Here is a 25,759-nt window from a genome sequence, read left to right on the forward strand (position 1 = left end):
CCAGGAGCTCTGTTTCCAAGAGCTCTGTTTTCTGTGCCTCAAAGCCACAGTAAGCTCCCCTGGGAGCTTGTGGCAGGGGTCAGCACCATCAAAAATCTAGGAATTTGTGGCTTTCCAAAAACGCAAGATTTAACTGGGAATCCAAACCCCCAGAGCCTGATGCAGACATCAACGGTACTTCCAGAGGCCCTCGTGGCTAAGATCTGGGAACAGGAACTATCATATTTTCTTAGTTTCAGAAGACTTTAACCAGCAGAGAAGCATTTCTAAGGAAACTATCACTCTTTCAGAGCTTGCCCTACCCATGGTACAGTATCCACCAGAAGGCAAATTCAAAAGGACGAGTAACATTTTTTAGTGTTTATTGAGAGTTGCCTTTATACAGGAGGGACTGGTGCTCCGATGCAGTCACAAGTGAACCCAAATAAACCCTGCTCAAGTGTCAACAAGCAATTCAACTCAATGGATTTAAATTATAACATCATTACACATCAATAATAAATTAAGACTATTGCCCAGTAGTTGCAGATAATTTAAAAAAATATCCTTGTCAAAAGTAAAAAACCAAACCAACAATGCAAACAATGAAACACATATTACAATGTTGCAAATAAGTTAACACAGTAGCATAAACACATAAGGGTATTCCAAAAACTCAGGGTGCACTGCCAGCAATGCTAAAATTCATGTAAGTGGTGCAGGTGAGCTGGTGCTCTGGCAGGAAGGAAAGCCCAGGGACCACATCAGCCACTGTGCTCTGCTGCTCACACCAGGCTTTCCCTGGCTTTTAGCTGCATTGACTGAACTAAAGTTGATTTGGAAGCTGCCTTTATCACTTAATACCTATGAAACACACATTTTGCTCATGAATTTACTTTTGCTTACCTCAAGTATAGCAGGGACTCATGTAAGGTAACTTGGTATCACAGGTATTACTTAAAAATTAAAACTGAAAGCACAGTTTAGTTTAAGCAAAATCAACTTGGTGGACAAGTGCATAAGCAAACTGAAAGAAATCCTTTTTCCACCAAAACAATGCTGTGTATTCAAGGATTCATAATGGTTTAACATGTGGATTAGACAGGAATAAATAAATAATTGAGCCACTTGTGCACAAAGTCTAATACACATTGGTCCTAGACAGTTGATAGCTCTCCACATCTAGATATCTCTGATGCTGACCACAAGTGGCACATTTGCAATTTGGATTAATGGTCACCCTAAGGAATTTGGGTGAAATTGGCATTTTAACATATGACTCAAGCCATCACGGTCACACCAGGGTTTTCAAGTAAAGAAGGACTTTGCACATTGTTATCCAGGCTGTCTCCTCACTGTACTGCCAAAATGCAGTAACAGCGCCACTGCTGTTAAGGGGATTCCTGCTACTGCTGTCAAATGTGGACTTACAAAATCACAGGCAGTATGGGCTTGTGCCCCAGGCTGACACATGCCACATACATTAGCAAATACTGCTAAAATTTCAGTGGATTAACCCTCTAAGGTGAGGCTGACCAAACCCTCGCTGGGTCAGCCTTCAGGGAGGCAGGCTGCATTAAAATTGAGCTTTGAGGAACACCTTCACTCCCACAGCACTGGACCCAGCTGTGCAAGCGAGCAGGGGGCTTGGTATGGGAGTCCATGGCTGCATTGTGTGGACTGGCCAGGGGTTCCAGGAGGAGCAAAACTGCATGTGACCTGACCCTGTTTTACTTCTCTGTACCTGACATTATTATATATGCACGGTTTCTGGAGGTCTTGCACAACTGCATCTCAGGCTAAGCAGCCCAGCAAGTCTCAAAAATACACTTAATAAGAACCAACACCATCTCCATGCTATCCTCTCTCACAATGGCCTCACAAAGCATAGACAGTAAACAAATTTTATGGTTACCGTTCCTAGCACGATGGAAACTGTTACAAGCAAGGATTTTAAGCTCCAATGCCAAACACACTGCATCATGGCAGAGCATTTCTAAAAAAATCATTCACTTCTCAAAATTTAAGGCACCAAAATGAGCAAAAATGAGGAGTTCCCACACAGCTTGGTGTCTTCAGAGCTGGTACATGAAGCCTGTAGAGCTAACTTCATGAGGGCAGAACAAGCAAACTGATTTACTCAGCTGCTCCTGCAAAAGAGCAGGCCCAGCCACAGAAGCGTTTCAGTTTAAGTCTACAAGTTAATACAACAGCAGATGCAATCAGGAAATCCAAAACAGGAAGAGAGACACTAATATACTGTACTGTAAAGGCACTCCTACTGGGAAGGGAAAATTGGAAGGCAAATTACAAAGGAGAGAATGACTGGACTCAACTGGTTCAAAAGCAACACAATGACCTATGAAGCTCCAAGCCTGGCTATAGGCTCAGTACTGCGAGTAAGGAGAGCGACAGAGACAGTGGAGAGAGACGGGAGACTGGCTTGCAACTCAGTGGCAGGAAAAAAAAAATAGAAGATTATAATGATTATTAAATTACTTTTTTTTTATACAGATCAACAGTCAGCTGCAATCCAGGCAGTGACCTTTGGGAAGCTCAGGAAACTCAGTGGCTTCTGATCTACAAGGAAAAAGCAAAATTCAGCTGGGCAGCTTCCCCATTTCATTGTAAACAGACATTCTCTGCTAGTTTAAAAAATCTTTCCAGACATTATTATCAATCTATTATAATACACACACTATCCTAATAATAAGAGAAGCCTTGACAAGAGGAGCTCTAGAGATACCCTGATGATTTATTCCTAACAGGGCCATCAGAGCCTGTGCAGTACTACAAAAAACTTAAATTCCTCTCAGAAGAGTACCTTCCCTCATACCTAAAAATTCCTATGGATCCCAGCAGTGAGCTCATATTGGCATGTGCCAGCCAAGATATTTCGTCACATCAGGAACACATCATTTTCCACCACATAAGACAGACAAAAACCAAGAAAAGCAGTAGGAGGATTCCTACACAAGAAATACAAATTTATCTTTTTATAGATTGATAATACAAAAAGAGCTGCAGTTTGCATCCCCTAAGTAGGCCCATCTTGCCATTAAAGGAAAGAGGAAGAGAAACTTGAATAAGGGTCTCAATAGTGTCCTAGATTAAAATAATATCAGACTAACAAGTGTAAGTACCTGTAGAGAGTGAAGCCATGGTCCACTGCAGTTAAGCATCCTATTTTTACACTGACAACAAGTTCTGTACAAAGCAAAAGCAGTAACTGGATTACAGATCAATTCCTTCTTAGTCAGTTATGAAAACATCTTTTCTTTGAAGAAGACAAACAGCATATTTTATTCTTGATTCACAATGAAATGGCATCATTCAAATTTATTTCACGCGTGGGTAGGACAAGACTGAAGTACTAATGCATAATTTCACCTGGGGTGGGCGGAGGGTGCGGGCAGAGTCGTGCAACCTGCAAAGCCCCCAGGAACTTTCCCAGCTGATGCTCATCCAGAAATCTGCAGAGCAGAGCCACGTGCAGGCTGTGGGCTGCAGAATGGGCAGACAGTAGCAGTGGGGACCAGCACAGAGCACTGGTCATACAGCAGAGACAACTATGTGAGGGTACAGCGCTGTCTGAAACCCAAACCACCTGCAGAACCCCAGGCTGAGGCTTCTGCTTGCAGATGGCTCCTGCAAGAAAACCAACTGAGGGCAGGACTAAGCCATTCTTTATGCTTACAAAAATTGGTGACAGAATACTTATCTTACCCATTCATAAAGAGTAACTGGTTTTGGATAGGAGCTAGGCATCCCTGAGAGGACATCATCTTTCACATTACAGCCTGCTCCTAGAGCTACTGTGAAGCTGTATCACTTTTCCAAAGTAGAAATGAATGTCTACTCATTTTAGGAACTAGCTGGTTTACAGCAACACTGGATTTTAAAACAAATAGCATGATCTGTATTGTACAGTATCCTTTTACATAAAGCTCTGGGCACTGACAGAATATAACAACATGCTCTTGCTCTATGTCATTTGTAATGGCAGTGGTTTCAGACCCATTACTAATTTCAGCAGTTTTGCCAACATTATACTTTTTTATCCTTTAAATCTCTGTTAGCAAAGAAACTGTTCTGTAGTACCTGTACAAACCCAGAGCAACTCCAATGCTGTGTATGTTGTTATTCTAGCATTCAATTCCAATATCTAACCACCCACATGACTGGTACTTTGGAGATAGGACATCTGTCAAAGTAAGTAATATTTTGCAATGTCTGAACCTTGATTCCTTGACTCCACATGGTTTTTGACAGTGCACTTAAGCAGCCTTCTCCAAACTGAGCTGGACATGAACAAGCACTGGGAGGTACTATGAATACCAGAGCACGATGATACAAAAAACATCACCATTTTTTCTTTAATGACCTAACATTATGTCTACAGATAATTCAAAATAGTACCTGCCAGATGCTGACAGCTTCAGAGCTACTGGCTTTGCCACAGCAGTAATTGTAGTGACATAAGCTGAAAAACATGGGAGCGTTCTGTTTATTCAGCCAGTACCAGTGCAGTTCCTGTTTGCCTGACTAATTCCACAATACTTCCCCAGTGTTTGCATTTCTGAACACACAGGGAATTCTTTGCATGGGAATGGATTTGCAAGGAACATTATACCTTTAAGGGTGATAGCCAAAAGCAACTCATTTCACATGAGGAACAGTGAGCTGAGACAGAGACACCATTGTGTATGGGAATTATTCATTTTAGTGACAAAGGTGCATGATTCACCAGGTTTACTAAGTATGGGAATCCCTACAACACTTTGCCAAGCACATGGAAAAACCCTCACTTCCTTCTAAAGAATCCCAATGAAAGAAGGATTTCTGCAAAAGAAAGGCACTGGTTGTCTAATGTATATAGATATAAACATGCTTCTATATATATATATATATAGTAGTTGCACTCAAATTTGAAAAAGCTACTTTTTGCTTTGACTGGAGGCTGGAAAAGATAACCACTTATATTCCAGTACAAGGTAACTCATTGTAGCATTTCACCTTTTAATGTAAGCATGACGTACCCTGTTCTTTCATTTAAAATACTTCAGCAATTAGTGAGATGCTTCAACAATCAAAACTGCTTTCTGCCTTGAATACAACAGTCTGTAGATTATATAGGAAGCAAAAATCAGTATTCCATATTTTCACAAACCTATGTGAGAGGAGAGGAAAAATACACATGCAACTGGCATTATTCTTCTGAAACCATATTTACTTTCTATATATAGATGTGTGTGTGTGTATATGAATGCTTTCATAGGTATGTAATACACAGATCACTGCAGGGTGTGGAAAAGAGTCAGGAATGTGAAATGGGGGGAAGACAATCTAACTGCTCATTGGAAGTGAACTCGCCATGAATTAAACATACTGCCAGTAATGACACACACCTCCCAAGTTAAATTCATCATGGACTTCCCTTTACAAAATAATTCACTGTGTTTTATACTTCCCTGTGTTCCAGGTGTGTGAAGCAGAATCATACCTCGAGGAACTTCACTGTCCACCATGAAAGTCATTACAGAACTATAAACGCCTCGGAGGTCAGAGAGAATGCAGGACACAAGCTGCATATGAAAACAGCAAAGTAGTGTTTCACAATTTTGGAGGTATTTGCTAACTAAAATGGGCAAGACCACTTTCCTGACTATCAATTTAACAGGCTCAGATTAGAAAAACATTTGAAGTAAACTTCAGGAAAGAAAAAGAAAACCAATGTGAACACTTAAAATGCCCTAAAGTTTCAGACTGGAAGGAGAAGAACCAACATCATGTTACTACAGACAAGGACATCGCCTCCCATAAATCAAGAGTAACCAGCACAAATCTCAAAGGACTTCAGTGACAGAGCTTAACTGATATTTCCAGCCTGAACAAAAAGAGTAGTAAGTCCCATGGTTATCTGAATATGGAGTAGTTCACTGGGGTGGTTATAAATATATAAACATAACTGAAGGAATTATTCTGTGTCTTATGTTTGCAAGCACCCTGAATAAGGTTTAATGGGAGATCCTTTAAAATGTGAATGCACTGATCCTTTAAGATAGTTCTCTGAAAACATGAGGAAATGGAACCACATGTCCATATCAGAAGAAGACAGTGGATTTAAAATAATTCCTGCTCTATTGGGTTCTGTGAAACACCTCACCAGAACCCCTGCCAAGGCTACTAATAAATAAATAATACACATAAATAAGTAAATTATTCATCAACTCTAAGTGAACAACATAAAAAATAATGCAGTCATGGCAGCAAATATTTTCTACCTTGAGATAACGTGTTCTCCAGAGGTGGAAAAGAAAATTGGGTACTTAATTAGCTAATCCTAAAGCATTTCTCATAAACCACATTTTGTATGAGAGCTAAAGGCTGGACTTCAATGCAGTTTAGCCATTGGTATTTCAAAGCCAACAAGGCTTTATGGCCACTTTGGCAGCTCTTATTTCACAGATTAAGAAGGTCAGGTATTTTTCAAAACAATTTCTGCCTGTCTAAGCAGAGAATTTGCTTGAGCTGACAGCTGGGAGAGGGATTCTCTTCAGGCTGGCCACTGCCTTAAGGACCTCATGTGTTCTGATACGACAATTCAAACATGTTGCAAGACTCTTCGAAGTTCTCGTCCATATTCAGTTGCCTCCAGAAGGATTTCTGCTTCTTCTGCAATTCTTTACGCACACACCTGGGGCATGGTACAGCCTTCACTTTGCACTCAGAGTGGAAGACAGCACCACAGCTTTCACACCTGCAAACACAAATGAGTGTCAAAATTGAGTCACAACACAGGACCAGAGCATGCAACGGGCTTCACGTGGGCTGTGGGCAGTAGTTATTCCTTGACATCGTTCTTGGAGCTCAAAGAACATTATGCTTCCTTAGAGTGGCGTTGTAAAAGACACTGGTATGGCCACACCTCTGCCGGTGTAAAGCTCAGGAGCACTAAAATAAATTGATGTGCATTCATTTTGCAGTTGCTGAGAATCTGTCCCAGCACTTCTGCTTCACAGACAAGTTTTTAGAAGGATTAATACTTATCTTCTTAGTAACTAGTATTCAGGTATATCACTGAAAAGCCACCAACTTTGTTTTATGAAAGACAAGTCTTGCTTTGTTTGTAAATGAGGTGTGACTATATTATTTTCCAATAAAGTATATTTCAGCATTTGCAGAAACAGATTGGGATTTGCAACAGCCATGATATGACATATTTCTCATTGAAGCTCCAGTGGTCAGCTGTTCTGGAAAGAGTAAAGAACAGTCCACTTCAACAGCAGAACTGTCATTTTGAAAGTAAAAATGAAACAGAGGTAAATGATGTTGTCTGCCGTGTGTCCTGTGGAAGACTAGACTAGATGAACACAACGGATCTATGTTGATCAATTGATCAATACATTGAGCTATGCTTCTGGCATTCAAAGCTGTGATATTCTGTTCTCAAATGTGACATTTGGACTTCAAACAAATCAACTGCTCAAACAAGATGACTGGTTTACTTTTGGGGCATTGTGAGGCAATGAACTTAATGTCACAGCAGATCAAGCCCCAGATGCAGATGGATGTTGAGCAGTGAAATATCTGGTCATCATGAGTGGGCTACAACTCAACAGTTGGACACTCTCAGCCTTTCAATGCAAATATCTGTCTGTAGTGATGAGTTGTCACTACAGCTTTGTAACCAAAGGAAAAAGTAAAAGGAGGACTGTCAGAGGTAAAAAGTCTTAGATTTAAGTTGGATAATCAAATAATAAAATCAACAAAACATGAAACTTCAGAGTAATCCTGAAACACAAACAATGGGTGTTGTTCACCCTTGGTGATTCTGTAGCACATCTTGAAATGCCTTGCACTTTTTTTCCCTTTCTTGTAGCTATTGTAGTCAAATGACTATGTAAGAATCCAAGTGCCCATTATTATAACTTTAGTGGGGTTTTTTGTTGGTGTGCTTTGAACCTATTTTTCATAGAAATAAGGTTCTTGTCTTCAAGACTGTGAAGAAAAATTAAGAACGTGAAGAAAGAAACCCCCAGAAAGTGAGAAGCCATAAGGCATGTGGTCTGACAATACTGAGAGAAGTCCATAAGCTAACACAACCTGTTAGCTATATTGGCTGCATCTCACCTGTAACTTTTAAAAAAACTGTTCCTGGTCTGGCTGCACTTGAAGTTTTATACATGGGTCCAAACATGGTGTAAATTTTAATAACTGCAGAGCTTTAAGAAGGCTGTGCAGAGATTTAAGGAGGCACATTTCTAACTAGCATAAAGTGCTAAATATGAGTAAGAAAAAGCAGCTGAACAAGGCTAAGTATAAAGCAGTATATCTACTGGCTTCCATGCTCTCTTGCAGTAAAACTTGACTGTTGAATTTCTCAGTCCAGCTACAGTCTAAATCTGGTTTTGCATCAAGAAACTGGCACATGCAGAGATATTTACAATTTCTGTGCTCAGAAAGTGTGTTATTGCCCTTATCCACTGAAGCACACACATGCACATGAGGACTCATATCCCACTGATTTCTTTGGGATTACTGATCTGCCTTCCATTAAGTGTGCTTACGTGCTTTGCTGGGTTGGGATCTCCACAAACAGACACACTAATGGGCAAAGAAGAGACAGAAGACAGCAGTGTCTTTAAAACTTTACACCACTCTCAACTGACGCTAATGGTGATTTTATCAAGCTAATTCTCCCTTGTTAGTCAGCAGTTTACAGTGCCCTGGAAGTTGCTAGAGGGTAATGATTGATGAGGAGAGTAATTTTGTGCTCTCACATTACCACCCCCTATGCTAGCCCAATATTTCTCTACAGCATGCATGGAAATGACAGAATGTATCAGAAATTACTGCTGAAATGGATTGAGCAGGATGAGAGAGGAGCCAGCACACCTGGTCTCTCAAGTCAAAGGCCATCAGCAGAGCAAACAAAGATTGATGGTGTTCAAATTAATATGAATTCATTTTTCAGAAATAAGGTCAGTGGAAAAGATTAACAAACTTTTTTCCCATCGCTTAAAATCAAAACAGAGAGAAAAACTGTCTGAACTGTTATTCATTAGAGCTGGTGCAGTAGCTGAAGCTGTGCCCAGGACCCCACACTGTCAGGCACTAAGCAGAGGCAGAGCTAACAGCCAGCCCTGATCTCACAGTCCCTGCAGTGGCACCACTGCTGCCATCGTGGGTTTATTGTGGTGCCCCCTGACCGCTGTTCTGAAGACCTATTTTCTGCCTTCTCTGGTGAAGACTGGGCCCAGTCAAGGGGTCCAAATGACAACAAAGCAGCAGCCTAGAGGAATGGTGCTCTGAGCTGGAGAACAAAGCTGCACAGGAACAAGTAGAGAGGACACCCATTTCAGTCTTCACTGCATGCTTGTGTCCCCCTCACTGCCAAAGTCACCAGGGCAGGGGGGCAATGCTGATCTTGCCCTGCCTTTGTGCAACTGGCAAGTCACTCCTGTTAAAGTGGTGGAGCTATACTACCCCTAGCTACCTACACAGCTCTGCTCTTCCTCATATCAAATGCAGTCAATCCTAACTGGCCCTGGAATGCCAACTGGTTGACCATTTCTAACCTCACTGCATTACAGTGATACCAAAACCTCCAACATTGTATTCCTTTTCAGAATATTACAAACAGATTGCTTCCTAGTTAATTCTGAGATCTAATTTTATCTCCACATGTGAATTTCATAGGGTCTTTTGTTGTTTTCAAGCCTCAGTATATTAAAATTATTTTATTTCTCTGGAGAAATAAAATATATTTTGTAGCCTATGAAAGGCTCACTTAATAGTTCACACCTACTTATCTTTCCCTTAACCCTTGTTGTTGTCATAGGTAATTCACAGTTCAGGTGCTATTTCTGAATCCTGACTTATTCTTTGTCTAGAGGCCAAAAAGTCCCTACATCCTTTGTGAGAATGCTATTCACCACTGATAATAAGCTGATGAGCCCATAGCCATTCAGGCCTTTCATGTTTCTTTCTTTAATGAATGATATTGTGACACTGCACATTAATAGCATCTTGCTATTTTTCAAACAGTATTTGAAGACTTAGTGAACACTGCATGTTGTTTTCACACAGACTTGCAGTCTTCTAAGAAGGCAGCTGAAATAGCTTCCTCTCTGTTTTGGTGTTTTCTTTTTTTTTTTTTTCCTCTTTCCTGACCTAACTCAATTTCTGTTGAGACTTCAGGGGGTGTTTTATGTTTTAAGGATTTTTTACTTGTATGGAATAAAAAAATGCAGAGAATAATTCAGTTCTCTAATTAGTTTCTATTGCACTGGAAAGTGTAAGAGAAAGGGCAAAGCTCTCCACAGCCAGAAAGTCATTACAATGCTCTTATTATTATCATCACTAGTGACAAAAGAAAAGGCTTTCTACATTAAAAGCATATAATCATTCCTTGTATGCTGAGGAAATGACAAAGTTACTGTCTCCCATTAAGTCTGGGCATTTGAAAAATATCAATATTTCGTAAATTGCAAATTCTGGCGTGTTCTTTTCATGCTTCCCATCTATTTTTCCCAGGACTATAGCTCAAGTAATTCTAGATGCTGCATAACCAATTGATTATGCTCATATTTATCCCCTGTACTGCACCACTATTAAGTGCCCCTGAGCAGAATCAGGTGCCTGAAGTGGAGGGTACAGCACAAAGAGGCCCCAAAGTCCTTTCACCTTAAACAGACAAAAATGAAGCAGAGATGAACAACAGGTGGCCCAGGATGTCATCTGAAAGCCAGGTTTTTGTCTCAAAGGAACCATACTGGTTGACAGACTTACCAATGTGACTGATATAAAGGTGGGATGAAGCTGCTGGAACCACCAAGGTTTATTAGGATACCTTCAGTGCCATGCACAGGGGCTGGCTGTACAGATACAGCACCATTCCCACCTCACAATAGGTGAGAAGTGAACTGGCTTGCTCAAGGTCAGCCACCGGCTCCTAGCAAGAGCTGAGAAGGGCAAAGAGCTCCCCTGTCTCATTGCAGTGCCATATTCACCCACCACCCTTTCTTTGTAATTTTATATATTAGCTTTCATTTTTTCATTTTAAAAACTTGCTTCCTTTGTGACAGACCTTGCACACGTTTGGTCAAGTGAGTAATCCCTTGAAAGAAATTTCAGCAAGGATTTGATTTAGGGCTGAACCCTTAATGCATAAACTCTTCAGTTTCTTCGTTCCTGCCATGAAGAGTAAAAGCAGGATTAAATGGTATTATTCATTATGTTTTCCTTAGATGATGCTAAACATTCACCAGGCACCCAAAACACTAAACCACCTGTAACTTGGCTATTAAAAAGCCCCAAAGAGCAAACCACACTGGCTGAAGTAAAGCCCTGGCTGGGGATTCCAGCATGATTACCATCCCACACTATACACATGTGCCTGTCTGCAGGCATTTCGGAATTGCTCAGCTGTGAATATCATAGACAGGCCCTTCAAACCCTGAGCCTTTAGCAGAACACAAAGAAAAGGAAAAAGGACTGGCCTGTGTTCACTTACAACACAAAAAAAGCCCCAAAGGCAATCAATGCCTGACACACACGTGCAGCAATATTATTCCAGTTGCCTAGGAACCAATGCAAGTAGCCTGCCTAGGGAGGGATGCCCACATGGTAAACGAATGGAAGGAAGTTGGCACTAATATGACATTGACTGAACATTCTAGTTAAAAACCACTGTGACATGAGGCAAGTAAAACCAACCTCTAAAGCTAATTCAGTTGCAAAAGACAATACTTGATGAAAAAACTGGTATACTTTATTGTTTTCTGTTTACATCTTCCAGATAATATTACTGTGCTACCCTGCACAAACAAAAATAAGACAATCTGGGCGAGAAGATTTTGATCAGTTCTGACATATTCAGGTGAAATTAAATTACCAAGAGAACTTAACATCTACTTAGGTGTCTACATTTCCTCGAAGAAGTGCTGAGCAGATCATTTCAGAGTGCTTTGAACTATCTATCAGCATCTGATAAGCTAAACTCTTTCAAAAATTAGGTACTAAACTACTGGCACAACTCAGGTGAGCCTGGGGAAGGCTTTCTAGCAAAAGACAAACCAATGAAAGCAAGAGGGAAAATGATGTACTTTGAGTGATGCCTTTGACTTGTGCCAAGGTATTTCCTGCAAATACTATGTACTGCATATTTCAGTCTCTCCACCTAACATCTATTTTCAACATTCTCCCAAATGCTCAAAGTTGCATTTTCCCAGTGACACAGCATCCATAACACAGTAAGCTTGCACAGCCCCAGAGCCTTTAGTAGGCCTTGTCACTATGTGCAAACTACATTCACAGGTCTTATCAGGATGGTGGCCAAAGATTATGGAGGCATCCAAGCTGGTTGATACAGTCAAGTCTGTTCTGTGGCACGTCTATTTTAAACTTGGGCCTTCTGGTTTGCATCTTAAAAGGTCTACATGTCTTAACTGATCAGCAGAACAAATTAACTTAAAGTGAAAACAGTTTAGCCTTGATAAATGAATATGAACACAAAAGACCAACTCTCCATGGTTCACATACATCTACAGTCAGCACATAAAAGGAAAGGAATGGATTAAATTGTTCTTAACAAGCAAGTAACTTTACCAGCAAAACACAACAAATTTAATTGCCTGTGAAAGTAATCATTAGGATGATGACAGGCAAGACCAAAACTTTATTAAATGGGTAACATAATCTTAATCATAACCATGATTGCTTAATTATCTGATGGGACAGAAAACATGTTTTAATAAATTCTATTCTCATTCCAAAGGTAATTTTCTCAGTATTCCTTAAGATTTGAAAATTGTTAAAAATTGTTCTAAGTTATAAAACAAATACAGCCACTACTACAGACAACAGCATCACTACCCAGACTTCACTTCCGTTGTTTGGTTGTTGGGTCTTTTTTTAATTTTAGGAGAAAGAAACAAAACCTCTTCCCCACATTAGTGAAGAACAAGCAAAATCAGCAACTTGAGGGGAAGTGCCTGCTTGCTAATGGATAAGGATAGCTCTAACAAGCCAATTTACAGTCAAGGATATTTGAAGTCATTGCACAACACCTGTAAATATAAAATAAGTGATATAATATGATAATTTTATATGTTTACTCACTAAATTTAAGCCCGGGGCAAATTTAGCCCAAGAAATACAATAGTATTTCAGTTTGTTTAAGCTGCCAGAACTCCAGCAAAAGCAGAGCTCTCAGAGTTTACATTAGCTGCAAATTTGGTCTGTGAAATGTGCAATTAATTCAAGAGGCTTTAAATAGTTCTCATTATTTAAAGGCCTTCGAAAACAAGGTGAAATTGTGAAATTTTGAAAGAACCTTGATTAAGTGTTATATAAATATGGGTGAGATAGAAAAGAGGGAAATAAGGGACAGAAGAATCAAACTGACTGGAAGAGGCATCAAAAGGATGGGACAATTTTAAAGAAATTGTTTAACTACTGAATCACAGCTTTCATTAAGATCTGTGCAGAATGGCCACCTCCCAAGAACAGCCAGAGAAAGGACGTATCATTAGAAAGCTTATGACTTTGTGAGCCCACCCTTACATTCAAGGCAGCAAACTGTTGCGCTGCATTGTTGAGCAGGATGTAAAGAGCCTGCCAAGCACAGCCCACAGACCCGCTAATTAAGTGAACTGATTGTGTTTGTTTTGGAACCGTTTGCCAACAAAGGAATGTGTCACACTGATTAGTGAGAGAAGGGTATGTAATATATGTGTATTCAAACCCTGAGGAGTGCATAACCAGGTATTCACTCTGTTTGCCCAAGGACTGACAAAAATGACTCTCAAGCAAATAACCAGACCAAAGAGAAACTCCAGCCCTCAAGAGGGGCCCTCTTTTTCTCTCAGCTGTATCTATCTAAAGAATACCCATCCTTCATAAATTCCTACTGAACACTGTGCCAGAAACTGCTGAGAATATTTTGGAGAGAAACAATCTCTTCACCTCAAAGCTGACCTAAGAGACCACGAGGATGGAAAGTTAACAGCCAAATGAACCACCTTGGAATTGTAATGGCCACTCTGACAGCTGTCACTCTCCTCTCCAAAGAGCAAGAAAGGTATGGGAGGTAGCCAAAAATCCAAATACCAGCTCAACACAGACATACATATATACATACACACATGCACAAAAGCAGGCTTCACTTTTCAAACATGCAGCAAAGAGCTGAAGTTTGTAAAAGATGTCATGCACCCGCTTTTGAATATTTCTAACCTAACAGCCCAGCTTGCTGGTAGAGTTAATAGCTCAAAAGTGAACAAACATTCAAAACGCAAAAAGAAAAACGTGGTCTTCAGAGTTCAACAGCTCTTTCCTCCTGAACTCACCAGCATCAGCCAGGGTACCTGGCAGTCCACTATTGTGAACAAAATATGAATACTGTGCTGTACATAGCAATTCCAGAAAACAAGGATGGAGAAAAGGGAGTTGTAGTCAATTATCTCTGTACACTGTGGACTCAGAATAGTACAACTAAATCACAAATCTGAGCTGTTTTACTCAGAGCTCTGTATGACAACTGACAATGAAAAATTCTGAACACATCAGAATTTTCAGGTATAATTGCAAGTCTTCACATAGACCTTTTATGACTTGCCATTCCATTTGCTACAGGTTACTCTGTACATCCCTCTATTTCTAACTGGTCTCCTCACCTTACCTTGTCTTGTAGTGGTCAGTACACCTAGTTCAGAAACCTCTCTCATCTTCAAGAGATGGAAACAAACACAAAATTCCTCCACCTGGCCTTCTCCCTCGCTGCTTTGGAGCTGATGGAGCTGCACAGTAGCTTTACTGTAAAAGCTCCTCCATAGGCATAACTTGCCTCCAGAGCAAAAATATGGAACTGAAATAATCTGGTGAGTTCCACATAGGTGCATGTGTAGTAATGAGAAAACTAACTAGGAAGGGAAACAGAAAATGCTGGGGATAAAAACAAGGTTTAGTTATAAGGAATACAAAAGGAGTAAGCAGAATGATGAAATAAGAAAGATAAATATTGGAGAACCTTTCATGCTGATTGTGTTTTAATTAAAACCATTAACAAAGACTGCTGTCTTTGGCATGACATCAACCATAACTTCACATTTGTGAACATGAACACAAGTCCTTTCTGGCTTCCAACTCACATAAACACAGGAGCTAGAGCAGCTTCTGTTGGCTTGAATTGCTGACAAATTCTATTTGATTCCAGAGGGTTTTGAACTCTGTAATTGCAAGGTATGTCTGATCTCAGCTGAAGGGCAGGGAAAAAATATACAGCCAATAATGGTTTTGTGACCAAAAATTCCCCAGACAAATAAAATTTTAATGTAAACTTGTATTCCCAAATGTTCTTTCACAACTCTCATTAATCTTTTGGGAATATCTTCAATCACCTATTATGCAGTCTCCACAGACATCTTACGTTTTATGCCATCTTAGTCTGTCTTTTAACACAGCCTATCTCACCATGCACCTAGATGCATTCTTTCTTAAAAACTGTTTATAAACTCAGCCACATACCTTGTTTGGCTTTTATCCACTGCTTTGTCAATATATTTTTTAGAATAAGACTCTGGAAAAACAATGTGCAAACAACCTTTGAAACTCAGATCAGACTGAAAATCCCTTAAGAGTAGTCCTTGGTTACTTGTAATTTAACATCTTTGTGCATACAAGGGAACCAGATTCTTAACAAACCCTTTTAATAGGCTGCTCCTGATTGTTTCCAAACGTGGGTCCTTGTTTTTTAGCCCTTTCAAATGAACACTTTGGACAACAAATTACAACAACTGTATTTGAAACAGCCAAAAAAAAAACCAACTTATCTGTGGATGAATGCTGTGCTGTCAGATGTACTATCTTTCTGTTAAGGGTGGAAGAAAGTGTATCTCCTTTATTCAAAATCCAAGACACTACTGAAAAAGAGTAGTAACACTGCTGTGTTGCCAAGTCTGCTTTGGTTTCCTGCATTTTGCTTCTAGGATTCCCATGTGACTCCTGTGCCTGACCTGGCATCAAGTACTCTACATGATCTAAAATAAAGGGGTTTTTTGTTTAGTTTAGGACTCACATACACTTACTTTGCTGCCACCTGAGAATAGCAATATCATTGAAAAAAACCTAAAAATCTTGCATACACAGGCACAGAGGAACAAGCAGACAGAGCAGAGAACTGGCCATAACATTTCATGGGGAAGACACTTCAGAATGGATGGTTCTTGTTTTATAAGGGATAATCCCTGTACATTATGAGTCTAGTGATACCAGAGAACAGAAAGATGTCTGTGAACACTCCAGAAAAGTAATTTGGCTTTTCAGGACACTTTGCAAACTCAGAAGAGCTTTGGATAAATCACACAGTGTGATGATACTGTGAGCTCTTCCCTTTCTGAACAGCTGTTCTGAGACTTACAGAATCTTGGGAAGCAGCACTTCTCATTTGTTCCCACATTTGTCCATGGTGGCCTCCCTGGAGCAGTGATCTACTGTAGCTACCCAGAAATGTGCATTAGTGGAATCTAGTCCCTAATTATTTAGATAAAAAGTCACGAGGCTGATAATCCTCCAGGCTTTAACACTCAAAACAAATGTATGACTGACATTACCACATTGGAGTACCTGCTTGTAGAAATGTCCTCAAAGGGGTAAAGGATTTCTCCATTGTTGCAAATCTCACAGATGAAACCCTTTTGGCTACAAAGGCTGCAGCTGTACACATGAGAGGTGGCAAATTTGATCACCTTCCCCAGGAAAGGAGCCAGCTTTCCTTCAATGACCTGGAATGAGAATTCAATACTGAATGAAACCCCCCAGAAATAACCAGAATGACCTGTAGGACTGAGACAATACCAGAAATAACCAGAATGACCTGAAAGACAGACAATACTTATTACTACAGAAATGTAGGTACATGCTGTTCGTTAAAACAAGAGGAAAGTTACTTCCCAATAATTATAGTTCCATGAAATAGTTGTCATTGAAACAGCAATGATCTAAACATGAAAACTACTATCTATTTGTAAATCTCTACATGGCAATAACAAAATATTAGTAGTCATTTTAAGTACAGCAATGCATTCATACAATAAGGCACAAAGAAGTAAATAGGAAATAAGTCTAAGGCTTCCACATTATCTCTGAAAGCTATGAATACTGCCTTAGAATTTTCACTTCTTCTTACTTTTTTACGCACATATCACTGTTTTGGTTGTTTCTTTTCCTTCAAAGTACAAGGTTTTGCACACATTTTGTAAATAGAGCCCTGGCTTTAGTCCTTTAGTAGGACTGTGTTTCCCACTGAGAACCATTCAAATATAATGTTCTGCTCCTTGCCAAAATAAATAACTTCTTAGGTAAAGTCTTGAAGAGGAGCTTGTTGGGTTTTTTGGTTTTTTTTCCCCCTTTAGTGTCCAGCTCTCAAATCAAGAAGTCCCAGAGAATCCTGCTAGACCATGAGAAGTGATTAGCACTCCTCATGTTGGTGTGGAAAAAATGACCAAACCTTAAACCACAACACTCATCTAAATTTGTGACTTGCAGACAATGTCTCAATAAGGGGTGCTATTCAGGCAAAATACTTTCCATTCAGATCAAACTTCTAGAGACTTTAAGGAATTCTGCTGCTGAAGGGAAGAATGAAGATGGAATAAGGCCCTAAGTGTATATTCTTCTCTTCTGGGCTTCCTGTGGTCTGAATGGCAGCTTGCCAGATTAGTGATAGAAATGTGTCATGGGATTTGATAACAACCTCTCGTAAAAAGGAAAAAGAATGCAGTAATTGCTGACTGAAGAGTTGCATGGGGCTGTGCCCTGGAACCCAAGAGTGGGGAGTTTTACACTTAAATGAGTGTCACATTCAGTTCAGGCGCTCCTTCCCTAAATATGGTAACACACCACTAGTAATTTGGGTTAGGTGGAACCAAATCTAGAGAAAACAGAGATATCAACACAAAGAACAACAGAGAAGCAAAGGCCAGGTAGTAAGGAAATAAATTTGTGTTCCAGGGCAACTTCCTGCCCACTAGCCAAGAAAGCCACTACTAACAAATACAACTGGAAAAGGAGGTGCATGGGGAGTGCTGGTGTTGATGGCAGTGAATGGCACAGGCTGATATGTGCCCCTTCTTTGCCTTCAGCTCCAGCCTGCTAACAACACCTGCAACAACAGGAAGCAGCAATGTTATTGCTACTACTGCAGATAGGACATCTGCTCATGTCAGAGGAAAAATGACGTTCCTATTGCATCCTGGTATAGGAAGATCCCCTTCAACCACAATATAAACAATGCAGAGAAGCTGCTGCATGAAAAAACGAAAATGAAGCCACAGTTCAAGGTAGTGATACTGCTAACCTTCTAACGGATGGTCAGAAGCTAATTTAGCTCCCCTAGGCTAGGGTTTGTTTTTCATTTTGAAGGAAGAAATATTTTGCTTGCAGACTCCACAGTTACAGAGGGGAGACATGGAAGTTGACAATATTCAATAAACAGAAAGAAAGAAACAGTGAAGCCAGCCAGCTAGTGACAAGGCTACAGTCACCCTCCAAAAACCCACTGAGGCACTAATAGATGAAACACACGTACAAAGATAATAAATAAACCACAATGCATAAAAATTTTCCAGAGCATTTTCATGCTCTGACATGCTATAGCAGTCACCTCAGGCCACAACTGCTCAGCTTAAAATGTCAGGCTAAAGACACAGTGCAAACAAACTCTCTGAATCTGAACTCATGTCACTGTCAGCAACGATTTAAAAGTTAAATATCAGAATAGAAGTAACACTTTATATAATGTAATAAACACAATTATCATAATCTATTGCCTTCCTAAGCACTGGGGGTGAATTTAAAACTACAAGGAACAAAAACTTTCCTGCGCTGAAGAGTTCACAACCTAAGCAAGACACATCGAGTGGGCAGCTGCCCTGAGGAGATGATGTTATTTGTCCCTCTTTATTTATTTATATGGCTTGTTGTAGCACTGTAGCGGGGGGGGCTTGTTATTCTGGCCACTGCAGACATACAAGGAAGATGATATCTTCAAAGAGCCATGCATGCCAATTTTGCAATGTGAATTACAGGCCATTTTACTGTATTACAGGAGGAAGACAAAATGCAGCATCAAATCGATGTTATCACTGGTTTTAGCATCTGTAAATTTTGTGTTATTTTGTTTCATCAGAGACCTCAAGGCTATACACAGGCTGATTTTTCCTTGCAGCCTTATCTCATTCCTGTTTGTAGCTAATAAGAATAAAATCCTCATCTCCATTTATGCTAGGCAAGCAGAGAGGAAGATTCCTATTTGCTGTCCCAAGTCTACTTGCTGTCTACTCACTGTTTTGTGGTAACAGTTTCACAGTGAGTGCTTTATAGCTTGGGAAAAGGAGCACAGAACGTATCACCAAAGGTTTTTAAACTTCTCCTGTTTTAAAACTGTTTAAAACTGCCAAAGGTCCAGAGTCAGTCAGTTTAGACATCCCAGAACTATGATGGAAGAGTCCCAGGATGTTCCCAGTTGCTAGAATCTGATTTTGAGTTTCAAGGAAACATAAGTGATTAAAGAATAGAAGTGTGATAGTCAAATATAATGCATTATCCAGATATCATGGAAATTATGGGAGGAAAAGAAAGACCTCAAGAGGCTGTCTTGGCAGAGCCACTAATATTTACATCACTCTTTACAGCTGTATCTGTTCCTCAAGCCTTTCAGTGATGAAGACTTCACAGCCCCCATGCAGTCTAATCCAGCACCCGTCTGTTCTCACTGCTGGAGCCACTCCTAAGCTTTGACCTGAACCTTTCCTGAGAACATTTCAGTTTACAAAATAAGTTTATGAAACAGTGAAACTCTGAAATCACACACTACAAGCTGCAGAAAAGTACATCACATTTCACAAGTGTCGCAATTTAGCATAAAACTAAATTAAGAGTATGCCAAAGGAACAGAAACCAAAATTTTCACCCTTGACTAATCTCTTCAACATAGGGGATGTCTCAGCATACACCTGGCAAAGGATTAAAAATATATGCCTGTCTCTTAAAAAGAAAAAAACATCAAGCTGACATTAAAATTTTGCTGAGTTCAGGTTGTCTTCCACTTACAGCACACATAAAGAGCAAGGTATGTTTCTAATCCAAACTCTCTGCAGAGGAAGCAATTTTTTAATTGGTCAAAACTATGGGTGAGAGGTGGTTAATGATGGCATTCCAGTCAGCAAATGACAGAGGGTACAATGCAGCTTCTTCTTCCTTAACTGGTCAAGGAATCCATCCCAACATCACTGCGGACACAGGGACATGCTTATCACTGCTGTACCTGGAATACACTGGGGTACACTGCTTGGTGACAACAGAAGGAAAACAGTTGTGTTCAGAAGTCCAAAGCAAGCTGTGTCTCTGAATAGCCCCAGTGTTCAGATCAGAATCACTGTTCATCTCTCTGGATCAGGAAAAACATTTATCTAAGCTTCCACAAGACAGAAAGCCATGGCTTTGCACAGAGCAGCTCCTGTGTGTGTCACATTAGGAATTGTATAAAAATACACACCCACATGTACATACATAAAAGCCAGGCCCTGCCCTCAAAGCACTTACAATTTAAACCAGCAAAGCAAACACTGTTTTTTACAGTAACTGCCACATATCTTCCACCTGAAATGGGACAAGCTGTGTTTTGGAGGAGCCTCCCATACAGGTTCCCTGCCCACACTGCAGACTATCTCTCTGGCCAGAGTTTGGCTTCAGGTGCAAGGGCTGCCAGGAAGAAAGGAGAAACCAGGAAATCCAGCAGGAGCAGCTACCTGCCCCACTGCCCAGCCTCCTGAACCCAGCCTGGGAAAGCTCAAGCTGTTCTGAAGAGCAAGAGAGGAAGGCAGAGACTTGTCTGCAACAATGGAAGAAACAAAGGGGTACAAGTATCTGAATACGTGCTGAAAGGGTGCTGGCACAATTATTTTAAATGATTTATGAAACAGAGGCTTCTCATACACGTCAATGTTATGAATAAAGGTAAAGCAAACTTTCTTCTTGGAATATCTTTGTGTTCAGCTGGGGAGCAGTATAATTCTGAAGAAACAATTGCACAGGATAAGTGAGGTGAGGGGAAAACACAAGGACTGTCAAACAAGCCAACGCTGGCAAAGGCTGTGAGAGTCTTTGTGCAGTGGGAAGGCAGGACACATGCACTGGGTTATGTGTTTCCTGATTCACCAGCAAGACACAAGATAAAAGGCAGCAGTGGCTGTGCTACAAGTTGAAGTCCCTTTGGATACATCACATTAATATGATTATGAGGGCAATGCGTGATCAGTCCAAGTTTAACTATTTGTCAGGATGGCTGCTCAGCCCCAGAGGCTTCCTGATCCTTCATTCAAAGACTGGAAGTTCCTCATAGTTCCCTTGCTCTATCAAGGTGATGTTTTCACAAACAAATGGACAGCCAGCTGTCCCCAGCAAACAATACCTACAAAGGCCATAGACCAGAGCAATCCACCAAGCCAGAGTGGCCCACTATGTGCAGAACAGGGCTATTGCTCTCAGACAAGTTTCAGGAGCAGCAGGTGTTGCCCAGGGGCCTGTGACCAGAGTCCCTGTGTCTGACCTTTACAACACATTTCTGAGCCACAGCACTGCCCTGCGCTGCAGGAGAGGCACTCCCTCATCTCTGGCACACGCTGAGTTCCAGATCTGTCCTGACTCCATCTCTCATCCTGGTTCCCTGGGCTGAGCACAGTGCTGGCAGAAGTCCAGCTCTGAAGGTTCCACTGCCCAGACCCTGCTGTGCCTCCATGCAGCACAAACCCCCAGCCCCCATCACACACAGCAGAGAAGTCAAGTCACTTTGTCTTCCCTGTTCAGTCAACAAAAACTTGTATGAGAACCTACTTACCAGGATGAAGGAGGATTGCACAAACCAGTTCCATGGGAGAGCAATGTAGTGAACATCGTGTTGCAATATATGCTTTCACATTAAAAACCAAACTAGAAACGTGGCCAAGGGAACAGTGGCAGAACTTCTCAAGTCTGCTGAGAGTTTTAACCCAGAGATGGTAACCTAAACTCATGACTTGTAATAACTTTCTGTTTGGGAAATAGAGCAATACCAAAAACTAGGCAAGAAAAAACCCTGTTACAGAACTAGAGTTTGTTCCAGTTCCTGAGAGTTGTTCAAATTACAAAAGACATTAATAGAAACCTCTGGTTGGGACTAAGTTGAAAAGCAATCAAATAGTGATTAGACAAGGCAAGCATGCAACACCCCTCCTAACTCAGGCTGTGTCATTTCCACAGATGTAATATCCCAACAACTTTAGCAGGAACTAGGGGAGAGATGTGTAAAAACAGAAGGACAAATGAGTTAGCTGTAATCCACCAGCACTTCAAGTAACACCTGCAATAGCCTTCCACCCACCTAGCAGATCAGGGCCACAGAAATACCCAAACTTTGCATCATGGCCACATAAATCAGCACTGAAGTCTATCAGATATGATGAACTTTCTGGACAGGAAAGAAAAACAGTACAGTTTTCAGACATTTCTGAGGTCAGTGAGTGTTTGTTTTGAGGGCAGAGCTCCTGTCAGCATTGCTAGATAAGAAGCAAAAGGTACTGAGTAAGACCTCCATCCCTGCAAGAGTCTATGTAGTGAATTTGAGTGAGAGTCATCAAAACCCCTACCCTGTCTGTGCATTTGTATCCACTTCCAAAAGTGCAGTAGATGTTTACATAGAATGGAGATCATAAACACCTTTGATCACCCACACTAGGATTGTCAGAAGAGACAGTAAAGGGAATACAGCTTGCTGAGCCTTGAGATCCACTCTTTTGCTCAATGTGAGAAACTGCAAAGGTTAAGAAGTCTAGATTCTCAACAGTATCACGGTATATTACAACCACACAAAGTGTTTCTGGATTAAAATACTTTTAAAATTTTTAAATTTGCCACTCTGAGTAATTCCTACCATATGATAATAAAATAAAAAATCTGACACAGTCTAAACAAAAAATCCCTTATTAAGATCCAAGATAATGGAGAATCAATAGATGAAGGATATTTTAACAGAAGCTATCCAGAATTTAAGAGTAGGAAGATAAATCTACACACATCTTTGGGTAGATATTCTGCCAGCTCTAGCAGAAGGGGCAATCAACCAGAGGCATCACGTAACAGTGTGCCTGTAAACACTGTCAGTTCACTGTGGCGAAGTGATCAGGGAATAAACACTGAGATGGGAACTCATGAAATGTTCCCAGCGCTCCTGAATCTTTAGATTGAGACCTGAAATTTCCTCAGGGATCAGAAGCACTAGAGGAAACTCTGGTTATTATCCCCATAAAGGAGAACCTGCTGCTACTGCTCTGCCTAAGAGCCTGGCCACCAAGGTTAAGTACTCCAGGTAAAGTGGTAAAAATACTGTAAAACTCAGGTTCTGTATTCCTGCCACTGTGAGACAAGTTAAATTTGCCAAATGGCTTTGTGACCCCACCCTTGTAAATCAGCTTGTTAATCATTATCGCCATAGAGGCGATAAAGTTGTTTTATGAGCCAACACTGAAGCAGTAACATTAACTACTCATGCAGGGACTGGTGTATTTCTCTGCAGATAACATTTATTAGAAGCCACTCTCTTTAAAGACACAGGTTTGTTCATAACCTCCTTTTGGAGCACTGAGCAATCTGTTCCTCTTATTCCTCCAGTCTGATCTACATGTCAGACACAAGTGATGCCTGGAGGGTATGGGTTAAGTGATATGAAATCCCTAAAACACCTTGAACTACTGGTTCAAATCTAAACTGGATTGTCCTGGCCTCTCCTCCTGACAGAACAAAATTTATGATTATTTCTCAAGGCCAGACACACACTTGGCTCTATCTGAGAGACAGACATAGACAGAATTTGCCAGGAGGCACTGACGCAATGCAGAAGAGACATGAAAAGCCAAGAGGCACTGAGAAAATAGAAGGGGTGGTGGACATGAAACTCATTCATGATCCCCAATTACGTAAATTGAAGAGATAGAAAGTACTTTAATTCAGAGGAATAATGTCACAGGCATGTCTGGCAGAAGGCAGCTACCTGAAGGAGCAGACAACAATTGTGGACAGCTTTCCACCATCCTCTACAGAAAAGGTTTCTGCCCTCATTGGTTGTTTTCTTTCTACCTCTCCAGAAACAGCCAGTATGAATCATGCCTTTTCCTAACAAATTCAGAGGTAAGCTTCAACTTTGCCTGGACTTTAAAGCACCACAGAGAATATGCTTCCTGGACTGAATGAAAGGGCAATAAAATGTCCTGAAGAGACTGTCTTCAATGCATCACTTGGATGCTCACTACCCTTCAAATTCTACCAGTGGAAGCTTTGTGGAGGAGGACTAAACATTCAATAACCTTTCTTCACCTCCAGGACAGATGAGAAATACGCTTTTAAAGGAGCTACCAATGATACAAGAAAACAGGTCTAGAAAAAACACCTTTAGAAACATCCAGTTTGTTCCTCACCCTCCAGCACAACCAAAATGTCTGTCTGACTTGCTTAGAAACTTCTCACCAGAGAGATACCACAACTGTCAAGTACTCAGAACAACTGGAAAGTTGTTCCTAATGCCTACCTCAGATCTTTTGCTGTGGTCAGGATCTTTACTTTACACTCTACCTCCTATCCTTACATTGCAACATCTATTTCAGAAACCATTTTCTGACAAATTCTCTTGTCTGTCACAGGTAATCTTTGTCACAAACCAGGACAAGCAAAAATGGACAAAATACAATGATTGCCTTTCCCTATTTGTTTACTGGATAGCAAGCAGGTATTTTCTGCATTCATTAAACATGCAAGTTGGCCATTAAAGCCGAAATGGTAAATGCAAGCTCTGCCCCATGAAGATTTCAGTGGGGTCAGGACTTCTGTGATAAAAACACAGACTTGGAAACAAGCATGCCACAATATGCTTAGCTAAGGATAATTCAAGTTGCAGAGAAAATAAAGGGAAAACATTCCCTGGCTGGGAAGTTCCCAGTCATTTATATCTAGGGAACAGACAATGCTTGTGGACTGCTAATTTCCTTGAGGATTTTTTCTCTTCCGTTGGCCAGATTCTTAACATCACAAATTCTTGTTATAATTTCAATGCACAATTAATCTTTAGTTCAGAGGAAAAGGAAATGGAAGGAGGAAGGATGATCATGAGGTAAAAGTTGCAGAGGGACAGATATCAGATCTTTTGTCCAATATACTACTTAGCTGGCTTTCCTTGCTCCATTTTGACTCCCAGTCATCTCTTTCAGACTGCCTGTCTTGTTTATTTAAATTACAGGTGATTTAAGGGAAGAATGATCTCTTACTATTTGTGTGCATGCACGCTACAATCAGTCACTGTGCACTGCTATACAACAAATTAAAGAAGAATACAGCAGTAACTTCAGTTGTGACAGGCATGCTACGGGCCACAATCCCAGCTCCCAACAGCAAGAGTGATACCACCCCACCCTCTGCCTCCTCTTCCCTTTACACCCTCCACAGGTCCCTCGCTGTCCCAAAAGCCTGTTCAGCCTGTGGTACAGGTGGCAGCAGGGTGGGCAGGAGCAGGTGAGCCAGGGACTCCGTTCACCCAGTGCTGACACCAGCGTGCATTGTGCTGCACTAACTCATCACCCACACAGGGCAGAGAGCAGCCCGAAAGGAAACCCTGCAATAAACACTGCAAAGAACAAAAAGAACCTCACAAAACCAACTGCCAAATAAATCAAACTAAAGCAGAGCAAACTAA

General features: G+C 40.8%; 1 protein-coding gene across 3 annotated transcripts in view; it reads right to left on the reverse strand.

Moving 5' to 3' along the window:
• Positions 1–25,759, reverse strand: part of PLEKHM3 (pleckstrin homology domain containing M3) — a 90,991-nt gene that overhangs the window by 12,676 nt on the left and 52,556 nt on the right. For 2 of the 3 annotated variants that reach the window (XM_041473003.1, XM_041473002.1), the window contains 2 exons: positions 16,609–16,766; positions 346–6,739 (listed from right to left, as the gene is read on the reverse strand). In XM_041473003.1, the coding sequence (XP_041328937.1) occupies positions 6,562–6,739; positions 16,609–16,766 (336 nt within the window). In that variant the 3' untranslated portion in view covers positions 346–6,561. Of the gene's footprint in view, positions 1–345; positions 6,740–16,608; positions 16,767–25,759 lie in introns of those variants that run through there. The other variant, XR_005955572.1, reaches the window with a different exon arrangement.

This window comes from Pyrgilauda ruficollis, unplaced genomic scaffold (genome assembly GCF_017590135.1).
Source record: "Pyrgilauda ruficollis isolate IOZ18807 unplaced genomic scaffold, ASM1759013v1 scaffold3, whole genome shotgun sequence".
Classification (NCBI taxonomy): Eukaryota; Metazoa; Chordata; class Aves; order Passeriformes; family Passeridae; genus Pyrgilauda; species Pyrgilauda ruficollis.